Source organism: Pezoporus wallicus, unplaced genomic scaffold (genome assembly GCF_028554395.1).
Source record: "Pezoporus wallicus isolate ANWC-B61680 ecotype Strahan unplaced genomic scaffold, APGP_CSIRO_Pwel_v1 scaffold_13428, whole genome shotgun sequence".
In the NCBI taxonomy this organism is placed as follows: domain Eukaryota; kingdom Metazoa; phylum Chordata; class Aves; order Psittaciformes; family Psittacidae; genus Pezoporus; species Pezoporus wallicus.
Window position 1 is genome coordinate 2,540,001 of NW_026637482.1, and position 12,298 is coordinate 2,552,298.

The 12,298-nt window shown below is 39.2% G+C and overlaps 2 protein-coding genes across 7 annotated transcripts in view; one reads left to right on the plus strand and one right to left on the minus strand.

Annotated features, from left to right (window-relative positions):
- Positions 1 to 12,298, minus strand: part of KATNAL2 (katanin catalytic subunit A1 like 2) — a 102,676-nt gene that overhangs the window by 20,108 nt on the left and 70,270 nt on the right. The gene's annotated exons all lie outside the window — the stretch shown is intronic.
- Positions 1 to 12,298, plus strand: part of SKOR2 (SKI family transcriptional corepressor 2) — a 33,907-nt gene that overhangs the window by 12,782 nt on the left and 8,827 nt on the right. For all 3 annotated transcript variants that reach the window (XM_057405702.1, XM_057405700.1, XM_057405701.1), the window contains 3 exons: positions 5,352 to 5,417; positions 5,808 to 5,906; positions 11,215 to 11,282. In XM_057405702.1, coding sequence (XP_057261685.1) covers positions 5,352 to 5,417; positions 5,808 to 5,906; positions 11,215 to 11,282 — 233 coding nt within the window. The remainder of the gene's footprint in view (positions 1 to 5,351; positions 5,418 to 5,807; positions 5,907 to 11,214; positions 11,283 to 12,298) is intronic.

Here is a 12,298-nt window from a genome sequence, read left to right on the forward strand (position 1 = left end):
TTCCATCAGCAGTGCTTGGAAAGATCCTGGAATTATTCAAAATCCCCTGGCAGTTTTGAAAGATAACCATGACTAACTTGTTTAACTGGTACATTTTTGGGGGAAAGCTGCAGTTTGCCATCGTGACCCTCCTTTAGCAGCTGGAATTGAAGGTGGTTAGAGCTGCATGTGTCCGGCACGCTATGGCGTTGCAGGGCTGCCTTGCAAATACTGCATATTTCTTAGAGAATTTGAGGTCTGTCAGCTCTTCAACAACCACTCCCTTTTTTTTACCCCTTTTAATGAGAATGGGTAGCTCTAATATTTGGTGTTAATAACAGCTAGGAGTCAGCTTCTCAAGTCTTATTGTAATTTCCCCTTTTTAACTTTTTTTTTTTTTTTTTTTGTAAAAGATGATTTGGAAGACATTTCAGGAAAATTCAGGTGAAGCAAGATTCTTCTTTCATTTACTTTTAAATATATATCCAGAATAACTCTGCAAATGTTTGTGCAATTACTGTAGAACACTTTGTAGAGTACTGAAAACAGCCAAGCATTTATTATATACAGTGGACTGGGCGGTTACGTAGTCCTTACTGGAATATGTGGTAAAGGATTGGATCCATAAGTTAAATGACATGAAATTTTATTGCAGAAGGTGTTTGCCAAAAAAAAGAAAAGAAGTTAAAGTTGAAATGGGGGAAGACAAGGCGAAGTTTCAGATGTGGGACCCAGCACCATGTATTAGTACATAAAATTGTATATGAATACATCATGGACCTGCACGACAGACAAAACTGCAGATGGACTGTAGGACTGGGTCCTTATTTACTATTCCTGTCTCTTTTCTCACCTGTTATTATTAAGGACCTCAGGAATTTTCTTTGAATTTTTAGAAGCGGGTGAAACGTTGTTGAATTTCTGTATTTTTCACACCTTTCAGAAGATCAGTTGTGTTGGTTTATTTATTTTTTTTTTAAACCCTATGTTTTGGAACCTGATGAGAATATTACCTTCCATTTAAAACAAACTAAGAATTAGAAATTTTGTAGCTCTCATGCTTCTAGAATAAAGTTATGAAATACTTACCAGATGGAGACATGAAATTCAGACCAAAAGCCAACAGATGTGACTGATTAAGTATTACATGTGTTTATGTTGGCTGCAGTTTTTGAATGCTTTGTGTGAAATTCTCTATCCATTAGTACTTAAGTGCAGATTTTTTTAAATCAGGTGTTCATGTTTTAAACTTTAAATGAGTGTTACAAATTAAGCTTTATTTATGCAAAAGAAAGAACTAGTTTGTTTTAAAAGTTAAGTGACTTTCAGGGCAAATTCACATTCAAAGCTCCAGATTTTGTCAGACACATGTGTTACCCCAGTATGGAAAAACACTTCAAAGATGCTTACTGAGTTCCTAAAATAGGCGTATTTTCCCAAGTTCTGATTATTCTATTGATTATTCCTCCCCAAGTGGCATGAATATGCACAAATAATTAAAATTTTCAGTAAAGGTAGGATTTCTTCAGGACATTTGCAAGAACCGTGCATGTCTTAAAGCAGGTAATTAATTTCAAATACAGATGGAGACTCTGAAGCTCTGAAAGTCTGCCAGTTCACATCTGCCTATATTTTTTGAATGGAGGGATATATGTGTATACATATATATATATGTGTATATTTATACCCAGACACTGACATCTTCAGGGCTGCAGTGTTCCTGTCTGCTGACAGCCTTCTCTCCAGCTAAAATACCAGTGGATGTTAAGTTACAGTACAGCATCGGTGCTGTGAACTTCATGAAGGTAGGAGTGAGCTGCAGAGCTGGGTGACAGGCATGGTGTGCTCTGCAATACCTAACTACTGACCAGGATTAATAGGACCAATACTGAGGTACAGGAGAGATGATTTTAGTTGATGTCGTCTGGCACCACATATGAGAATTGTATAGGGTACAAGCTGGGGACAAGGTACAGGGGTGAGAGTCAGGGTAGTGGAGTTTCATTCCCAATCCATCAGACCTCTGTGTTGGGCAAATCTGTTGCCTGCTGATGTCATTTTGTTGCCTGGGCCAGTGTGGAAATTTTTAGCTGGTGTTTGAAAAGTGCCTTGAGATTTTCCTGAGGAAGGAGGTTGCTCTAGATGGCACATCATGAAGAGGTAACCTGGCTATGTCTGGTTTGGTTTTGTACGAGGAGGGGAACCTGCATTTCTGTTGAGAAGAATACATTTAGGAATGTTCCTGTTTGTTTCTTGTGTTAAAAATTCAAATCTTAACTATTCCAGTGGGTGCAGAGCTAATAAAATGATGGCATCACAAGAGATGAGGCTGTGTCAATGTGCAATTTGGGACCTCTGTTTTTCAGAGTACTGATAAAGTAATTTGAGGTATGTCTACTCACAGACATAATATCTTCTTTCCTTCATGGGCAGATGTTCACATTCCAGGGTAAGAAAGCCATTTGGAACAATACAACCCACATACCTTTATTCCAAAATAACAGTGTTCGTGCACCTGAGCTAATCGGGAAGAGAAGAAGTACCAAAAGCTTCAGCTGAGGCGGTTTAAACTGGGTATAAGTCCTTCATCCTCTTTTTCCTTACCCAACAGACAGCTGAGATATAGTTTGATTTCTTTGAATAAACTGAAATAGGCCTCTATTAAAGAAAACCTAGGTGTCTGTACCAAGGGGCTGCACAGCTTTCAGTGTTTAAATGCTGTTGCAAGTTTGTGTGTAGACAAGGCCCAAGAGAGTTATGGTGAAGCTATTAGAAGGGGAAGTGATTCTTTTTTTCTTAGACTGATTAAAATTCTTTGGGCTTTCTGTTTGTTTGTTTTAAAATACCTATTTAGCTTTTAATTAACATGTAAGAGAAAGGAAGCTGGTTAAATATTCAATACCTCCTCCCTTTCAATTAAGGTAGAACAGTACACAATGCATGATGAGGCCTCTGGGAAGTATGGAAAAACAGAGAAGAGCAGCCTCCTGATTATCATTTTCAGGGGGACTGGAAAGGTGAAACCCATCTGATTATTATTAACATTAATAATAATAATAATGAAGCTTTTTTTTTAACATCAGCAGTTTAAAAATACCGTTACTTGTTAGAACCTTATGTGCCAAGTGTTGCCTCTAAGTGCCTTCAGTTTTCCCATCCTCTTCCTTATTTTGAGGGCAAGGATGGGGGATTTTCTAGTAAGTCTTTTCAGTGTCTTAGTGGAGAGGCTGCAGAGGCTGGAGAAGTTATTCTTCATGCTGCATGCCCTTATTTTCATTTTGATGTGGTACTTTCAGTCCCAGCGAGTCAGTAGCCTCAAACATACAGCCCTGAAAGCTCAGCCGAGCAAGTGGGAGATGTTGCCGCCATGCTCTGTGACAGGATCTAGTCTCTTCCCCTTTTTCTTTTCTCCCCCTTGAAAAATCCTTCTGTCTGTGAGTCTGTTATCCCTCAAAATTGCAGTTAAACATACAGAAAAGAATAAAATAAATTATTTGGGAAAAATACTAGTATTTATAATTCAATAAATATCCTTCCTAAATTTTAATTCCTTCTTCTTGATTTTGTGTACCCTAATTCCTCTAACAAAACATATATTTTTCTAGCAGTCCTGTTTAAAACACAATTATATTAACTAAACAAACAAACAAAGACCATTTTATATTGAGGAAACAGCAGAAACCACTGCCCAAAAAGTGATGTATTTTTAAGCTTGCTGTTTCTTTTAGTGTGATGAGACAAGTTACCTGTAGAAAATGCTTTGTTTTTATCAAGAACTGTACAAAAAATATTTTTTTAATCCTTATGTTACATAAATATATTTTAAAATGGAATTGCTGGCACCAGAAATCAGTTGCATAAATGGGTATGTCTGAATGAGTGGTTGCCTTTTTTTTTTTAAGGACTGAAAAGATAACAGATGCTAAAATGCACAGCTATTGGATAGGTTTCATATACTGTGACTTCAAGGTTTACTGGATATAGGAATGCATTAATTTTTTAAAAAAAGAAATGTTTTGCAAAAAGATTTCTGACTGCATATAAAGCAAGACTTTCCCGATTCAACTTTTAAATTAGCTTATTGTGATGACCTACTCGGAAATGCATGATGACAGGATGAGTTTATTAACTAACTGCTTTCTTATCTGATGAGTGGTGACCTATTTAGTGCTACGGCCTTTTATTTTCAAAAAAACCCAGCTTATTTCCCACATAAACACTTGAGTAGCTTTACCTGTATGTCTGTGATTACTCATCAGTAGAGTTAATGATGTGTATTTACTGGCTGGACTAAAACAAGAATTAGTCCAATTAGTTCAATAATTGGTTATTTAACAAATACTTCCTTAATTACTGAGAGTCCATTTCTACTTCAGCTGTAAATAATAGAAATTCTCTCATTAATTTCTTCTAAAGTAATATTTTTTTCTTTTTTTAAAAACTTTTTTGTTTCAGAACCCTATTCACATAAATTAGAGGAAAATTTCACAGTTCCAGAGGATAATGAAAATTGCACCTTCTCTCTGAAGGTTCATATTTAGGTCAAACTCTTATCCAGATGAACTTAGCACCTTGTGAAGATTTACTTTGTTTTATTTTGTTTTATTTTATTTTAAAAGGAAAAAGGCCAAAAGAAGTAGTATTCATATATCTGGAGATAGTAAAATTTTGTTACCTAGAAAATTCTTTACTACTGTATGATTAAAAGTTATGTGAGCAGTCTAAAACAAAAGTCTTTGAATTGGTTGACCTCAGAGGTGTATCGTTTAGATGCAAATTCCACTAATGTCAATTTTATCTCAGCTGGATATGAACTATATCTAGTTACAGCTAGCCCATGCCATAGAATTATAGGAGATGATAAAGGCTGGTGTGCAGAAGATTTTGCCTGTGGATTTTGGAACAGGGTCCTGCCCAGCTAGATAGCATGGACTTTCCATTATAAGGAGAAGATACGAAACCTTAATAGAGAAGGCTCTACCTAACCCGTCTTCAGCTTGTTTCTAGTCCTTCTATAATTAGCACATCTTCAAGAAGAGATAGAGGGAAAGAAGGGATCTGTTCGGCAGAGGATGTGCAAGAGGAGCTTTCCTAGGGTAACATGGAGACATGGGGTCTTGCCTGCAGGAGGCCATGGTGTGGGCGGATACTTTACTAAAGTAGAAGTAAATACAAGTCCAAGTGCTGTGCACATGGAGATGTGTAGATAAGCCTCAATATTACACTTTCAGAATATTTTTTCTTGTTGTTTGTTGGTTTTGGGGGTTCTTTTTTCCCCTCCAGATTCTCTGGAGCAGACGTAAAGGAAGGGCAATACTGATAAAAAGCAATAGCAGTAAATCACTAACTTTTTCCTTTCTCCTTTTTTAAAGGTGAACATACCCAAGAAACCAATTCACCTCATTCGCTGAAGAAGGATGTGGAAAACATGGGGAAAGGTAAAATAAATAAGGGCCCCTTACATTATAAAACTGCTCTTTGTTTTAATAGAATATGAGGATAATAGGGGGCACTTTTGTTCTGCACCATATTTTAAGCTTGTCAAATAACATATGAATAATATATGGACCTTTGGGTGGATATAATTGAGATTAATGCATATATATCAATCAATACATGACACTGTAATATAATACTTTAAAATAATATATTACATTGATTTATATTCATGGCTTTCTGCACAAAATCTATTGTAGGTCTATGCAACACTTTTTTTTTTTTATAACTGCTTAAATATTTTGTCTTGTAATAATGAATTGCTCTGCAACTATTCTTTCAAGAATTATTTATACAGATTAGCAAAACCACTTTTCTTTTCCCTTTGTTAGAGGAACTCCAGAAGGTTTTGTTTGAACAGATCGACTTACGGAGGAGACTAGAACAGGAGTTCCAGGTGTTGAAAGGAAATGCATCTTTCCCGGTCTTCAGTAAGATACACATCTGTGGTTTTGGTGTTATTTATGGGTGGTTGGGTTTGTCATATTGTTAAAGTGAGAAAGGTGTGTTCTCAGTTGTGTTGCCAGGATCTTTGCTTAGTTCTGCTGAATCTGATGGCACTTTTGCCTTGGGTTTTCAGACCTTTTGTAGGGAAAATCTGAAGCTGGATGTCTGTTTAATGTGTATTTTACTGATTCTGATAACATTGAATACAGTGAGTAGACAGAAACATGTCTGGGGCTTCTTGGGGTACAGCAGTGTCAGTGGTCTTAAGCAGCTTTTTGGAGGCTTTTGAAGACAAGGTACTTGATAGTTACCTTTAGGTAGTTCTAGGTGATGATGGAGAATTGATGTGGCCCCTCTTTAAGAGACAGAAATACCTATTTGGACTTTTCCTCTTGAGATGGGCTATTTGAGATGGCCCTTCCACCATGACTGATGAGCAGGGTGTTGCTGTCCAGGGGTGATGGAATGTGCCTGGCACGTGTTAAATAAGAGAAAACAAAATGGACACTTAGGGTTTTCATGAAGCTGCCAGAAAGTTACACTGCATGCACAGGGAGAAAGGCTCATTGACTGAGACTTTTTGAATTACGCTGGCATCAGCTGGGAAAAATATGCTTCCATGAGAAATCCCACATAGGTCAGGACAATGTAGGAGACACAGTAAGGGCTCTTACAACATACAATGAATGTAATGTTACAGGCTGTCCTGACATTTGTTAACTCATATGTGCCTGAAATGTCTGACCAGCACGCAGCACGAAACTGCCCTCATGTTGGTGTGTCATGATTTCTTGAAGAGTTCAGAAACTCAGTATTGTTAGACCTCTAGGTCCCTTGATAAAAACCCCAGGGACAAAACCCGGTGTTGCCAGGTCCCACAAAGTAAGCAGGTCAGCCAGAACCCACTGCTGCAAGCTTATGAGTGTTGCATCTCCCAGGAAATTTGGGAGCACAGACATCATTCTCCTGTTATTTAAAGAAAATACATTTGTCCCCTTTCTCTAGCATCAGATAGGGTAAGTTCAGGGAAGCAAGGAAGTGCGAGAACTGTGACTCCATCTTTAGCCCAAATATTGAAAGATGTAGATGGCTTCATAAATAAAGGAGAAGAGCTGCCTGAGGTGATATGGATATTAATGAAAGGAGGATAACCTCATCCTTCAGTATAAATTCAGTCATTACTTGGGTTTGGGAGTGAGGTAATTTTAAAATAATTTGTGTAGATCAAAATACTGATGTGTGGTATTGGTGAAATGGCATCTTGGAATTTTGCCATTCAGGTCATTTATTTATCCTTTTGTTCTTCTACAGTAAAATTAATGCTCTGTCATTGCCATGTAAATAAACACTGCAATTAAACCACATGAAATACAATTCAAATAAAAGAAAAGAACACGTACGGCTGACCAAGGAAGTGGCAACTGTATGCTGGCTTGAAAAATATGTGGTTTCAATGTACCACAAAGTAGTGGTCAATTTTCTTCAGGATTAAAATAGAAACCAGATAATGTGCAATAAACAATATATACAAGTGACCGTAAAACCTATTTACAGATTTAGATTTACCAAAAAAAACCACCCCTCCTCCGCATATAATAAAACAAGAAGAAGGGTCTTTGTAAAGCAAAGAAGCGTAAAATCCAGGGTAAAAGTGGTTTGTCTTCTAGAACAATACATGTCCTAGCAAAAGAGAAGAGGTCTGTGCCAGGCTCGTGCTGCTGGATGGGGCTGCTGCTTTAGGTCAAGTATTAGAAAGTGTTTTCCCAAGGTTTCCCAGGTCAGTATCTGTGTGGGGTGATGTTGGATAGGGAGAAGCTAGACAGAGAAGTCTTCAGGGAACCAGCTAAAGGAATGTTGAGGTAAAATTAAAATTGTGTTGAAGGGTTTATCATGGCTTGGAAATACCTGAGGCTGTAGGAGGGAGCGGAGAGTAGACAGGTAACAGGGTTTATATTTGTCGTGGTTTAAGCCCATCCAGTAACTCAGAACCACACAGCTGCTCGCTTACTTCCCCTCCGTTCTTCCTCCACCTGCTCCTGGAGGGATGGGGAGGAGAATGAAAAGAATGTAGCTCCCATGGGTTAAGATAAGAACAGTCCAGTAACTAAGGTATAACACAAACCACTGCTGCTAGCACCAATAATAATAATGATAACGGAAATAACAAGGGAAGAGAATACAGTCGCTCACCACTCGCTGACCAGCCCGACCTCAGCAGTGATCTAGCCCTTCCGGGTGACTCCCCCCGGTATATACTGGGCATGACGTGCTGTGGTATGGAATACCTCTTCGGTCAGTTTGGGTCAGGTGTCCTGTCTCTGCTTCCTCCCAGCTTCCCCTCCTCCCTCGTCTGCCATGAGACTCATGAGACTCAGAAAGTCCTTGGTCAGAGTAAACATTATTTAGCAACAGCTAAAACATTGGTGTTACCAGCGTTGTTCCCAAGCCAAAAGTCAAAAGTACAGCACTGCACCAGCTACTAAGAAGGAGAAAAATGTCTGCTACTCCTGAACCCAGGACAATATCCTATCCCACTCTGGCTCACCACACCATCAGGCTGAGCAGCAGTGGGGACTGGTTTCCTGTCCCATCCCTAAAGCTGCTGAGGACAGGAGCAGTCTACCAGGGTAATTCTCAATCCCACAGGTTGTGGTGGTTCTCCCTGTGCTTTGATCTGAAAATAAGAAGCCTTTGTTTTTTAAGTTTTCTCAACCTTATTTAAAAGGAAGGAAGTGCCTCGCTATTCAGCTATGTGAGATGTGGAAGGTATCACTGTATCTCTCTAGAAAACGCCTCTCTTGGGTTACGTGTAGTTAACTCCAAAGTCACCTTTTTGTTTTGGGTCTTGCATTTGGAACTGAGCACATTTGGGGTGTTTTACCTTAATAGCCTCAAAGCACCACCCGCAGTGGTGCCACGCAGTCTTGTGTGTAAATGGTGTTTGGTTTCCACCGTCTCCTCATGGAAATCACTGCTAAATGAGAACTGATCTTATTTGCAAACTCATTTAGCAGTACTGTGCTGCACGCTTCTCTGTGTCTTCTTGTACCTGCTTGAAATGTGGACCATGATAATTTATAAAGCAGCCGACCTTGTCTTCTGCTGTTTGTACCTTTATTTTTTATATTGTTGTTGTACTTGAAAGCTACAGATGGGGCTTTCCTTTGCCTGTAACATCTCTCAATGCAGAGATCACTTGAAGAAAATAAAAAAATGAAAAGGTCAGATCACTTGAAGAAAATCAAAGAATTTGCTGTCCTGATACAAATATGAGCACTTGTGCATGATGATAGCGTGTTCCCCCAGAACCCTCTTCTGTTCTCTGCCTTTGGTGTAGGCTGGCACGCATTTTGTCCATGTGCTTTTAACAATGTGGCAATAAAATGGTGGAGACATAGTCTGGATAGTTAAAGTATTTAATTTTGTGTTAAGAAAGCTATTTAAATATTCATGTCTTTTCTCTTGGGTACTGCTTATGGCTTTGTCTGTAAGCATTCAGATTCAGATAAATGCTGCCAGAAAAAAAAACACCCGGCTATCCTTACCATTAACACTCTATTTCCACTGCAAGCTTGGACATTTTCAGTGCAGGATTGAGCAAGATTTCTGAGCTGTTTTTTTCTGAGAGGTGATGAGCCTGTGAGGAGGCAGTGAGGAGGAAAGTGTCAAGGAGAGAAGGAATATTTCTCCATGTAGCCTACTCATAGTGAAACTGGAGGACCCCAGTCGTAGCTGGCACAGATATGTCAGCCTTTAGTGACCAGGATAGGAAGCGATCACCATTTTATACTGCACAGCTTTTTTGGAGCTAGGAAGACGGGATTGCAAACCTGGTTTATTTCTGTTGGCTTCTTTTCCCGGTTGAGCTGGACTAAAAGGAATAGCCTGAAAAATTCTGTGGGCATTTGCTTGAAATTTGAGAAACTTTTTATAGGATAATGTTGTCTTATCCTTTTCCTTGTGACTGAGCTGGGCTCCTGATGGATTCAGCCAAATAAATTTTCTCATTCTTTCTTTCTTTAATTGCTATTTTTTTGTTGTCCTGAAGTGCCCCCATGCTTTATAAACAACAGCTTTTGGTCATCATTCAGAGGGGCAAAATTCTTGTGTGAAAGAGGACAGAGCTCTGCCGCCTTGTACTTTATTCTACCGTGTTCCTATGCCCACACTTGGTGGCGATATGTCTTCTTCCCCTGCAGGAGAGATAACATCCTTCCTCTACACTGCATCATGCCATGCCTGCTCACTGCTTTCCTGCTCCTGCTTTTGGGGTTGAGAAGTTTTTGCAAGGCTGTGTGACTGTGTCCCAGCATGATTATTTAATTCTCTTAATTGGTTAGTTGTAAATAAACCTTTTTAGCTGCCTTGGTCTTGTAGTTCTTCTCCAAGCTCTGTGTGTTCACATGCTCCATGCTGTTTTCTGTTGGCATTCACCTTGCTATTTTCTATACTTGTTTCCTGATTCAGAATGATACTGGATGGAATGGATTTTCTTTCCTCCTCCATTTAATAATCCACCACTGCACTCCGGTCTCCATCATGCAGCTCTCCATGTTATTTGCTTCCTGTCGATAGTTTTGTACATATTTTTATTTTTCCCTCCCTCCAACAGCATTGTTATGAAAACAGACCAGCAGTTAATTTTCTACCAAATTAAGTTTTGTCTGAAATGGATAAGAGAGGAGGAAAATAAGGGAAAGAGGAGATAGTGAAGCAGGAAGGCTGGTCTGTGCTGTAACCCAGCTGTCAAGAATCAGTCTTTCAAAGACTTTTTCCCTTCTGCTTCCACGTCACTGTTTATGGAGCTTTAGTCTGAGTTTTGTTCAAAGCCATCAGCACGATGTTGCAAACTACAAATCAAATCGTGCATCCTTGAGCACTTTCTCTTCTCACACGTTGGACATCGCTATTGATGTCAACAGATTTATGCCAAAGCAAAGGGGAACAGCTTTTGCTCTTCTCATCAGCATTGGTAGACGTTTGACTAATGACTGCAGAGCCTTGTCCATTGAGAAGAATAACTGTGGGAATAAATGCTAGCAACAGAAACTTAGCAGAATACATTTGTTAATTGGGAAACAACTGAATCTGTTTTTTCCACATCTCTTGTTTGAAGTGTCCTCTACTAGATAAGTTTCTCTTAGGAACATGTTTTAATTGGGTGAAGGGCTTTGTAGTGTTTCATGGTTCCTTATTAGTGATCTGGTTTGATTTAACTTTATTTATATGAATTATACTGTGTGGTTTCCATTTTAACTACTGCATCTGCTTCTTTTTTTCCTCTTCTTACAGATAATTTTCAAGATCAGATGAAGCGGGAGTTGGCGTACAGAGAAGAAATGGTACAGCAATTACAAATTGTAAGTTTGCTTTCTCTGCTAAAAACGTTATAAACTGTTGCTTTATGTTTTTTCAATGCAATGCGCAAACTTTCCCTTTGTGAGCCATGCAGATGTACTATTCCCGAGCTCATATTCCCGAGCTCAGCTGGTTTAGAGTCTAATTACCTGGAGATTTACTTTCATGCGGTAACCAGATGGGTCTTCATGTTTCAACTAAACGAAATGCGTTGACTCAATGCTGAGAGGTGCTTCTTCAGAGTGAAAAGTGAGGACTGAATCAGTACACCTTAAGCAGTTAAATGTTTCTACCTTGTACGAGTTGTCAAGGGGTGTATTTCAGCCCTTGGTAGGGAACCTGTGCAAGGCCAACTTCTCACTGGCAAATAAACCTCAGGATGTGTCTTTGTGAAATTTCAGCTGCTAGAAGAAGTGCTTAACTCGGCAGTAAAGGATTGAGTTGCCAAACACAGCTCAGTGCAGGCACGCGTTGCTGTTGGGTTTTTTGCTTGTTACTTTAAAATCAAGAGGGATTTTGCATGTGTGTGTTAGTGCAGCTCTGTATCATTGTAACAACTGTGCTGCTTTGAAAACTTGGCATACTTAATCCAGTACAAGCAAGGGGTGTAGTATATAAAACTGTTTCTTACTCAGATACTGTTTAGTGTAAGAGCAGGGCATGTTAACAGATGGGAGGCTATCAGCATGCTAATAGTGCTTTTTCTATGATCAGTCTGACGTTATTTAACAGGGTTTTTTTGAAGCAGGTTTGCCAAATATCCCCACTTACCTGGATCCAGTCTGTGCTTGAACATCTAAATTTTCCTTGTGGTTGTCACAGAGCCTAGTGCAGGGAAGGCATTGTCCAGCCTTCTGGTGCTGTCATTTTCTAATTGATGGGTTGGGACATAAAAATAAAGCTGAAGGCCAGGATTGTCAAACTTGTGCACCTATGTTTAGAGGCTTTTAGGAGTGGCCTTATTTTTAGAGCTGCCAAACATTCCTGCTCCCTGTTCCTGCTGACTTCAGGGATTTCA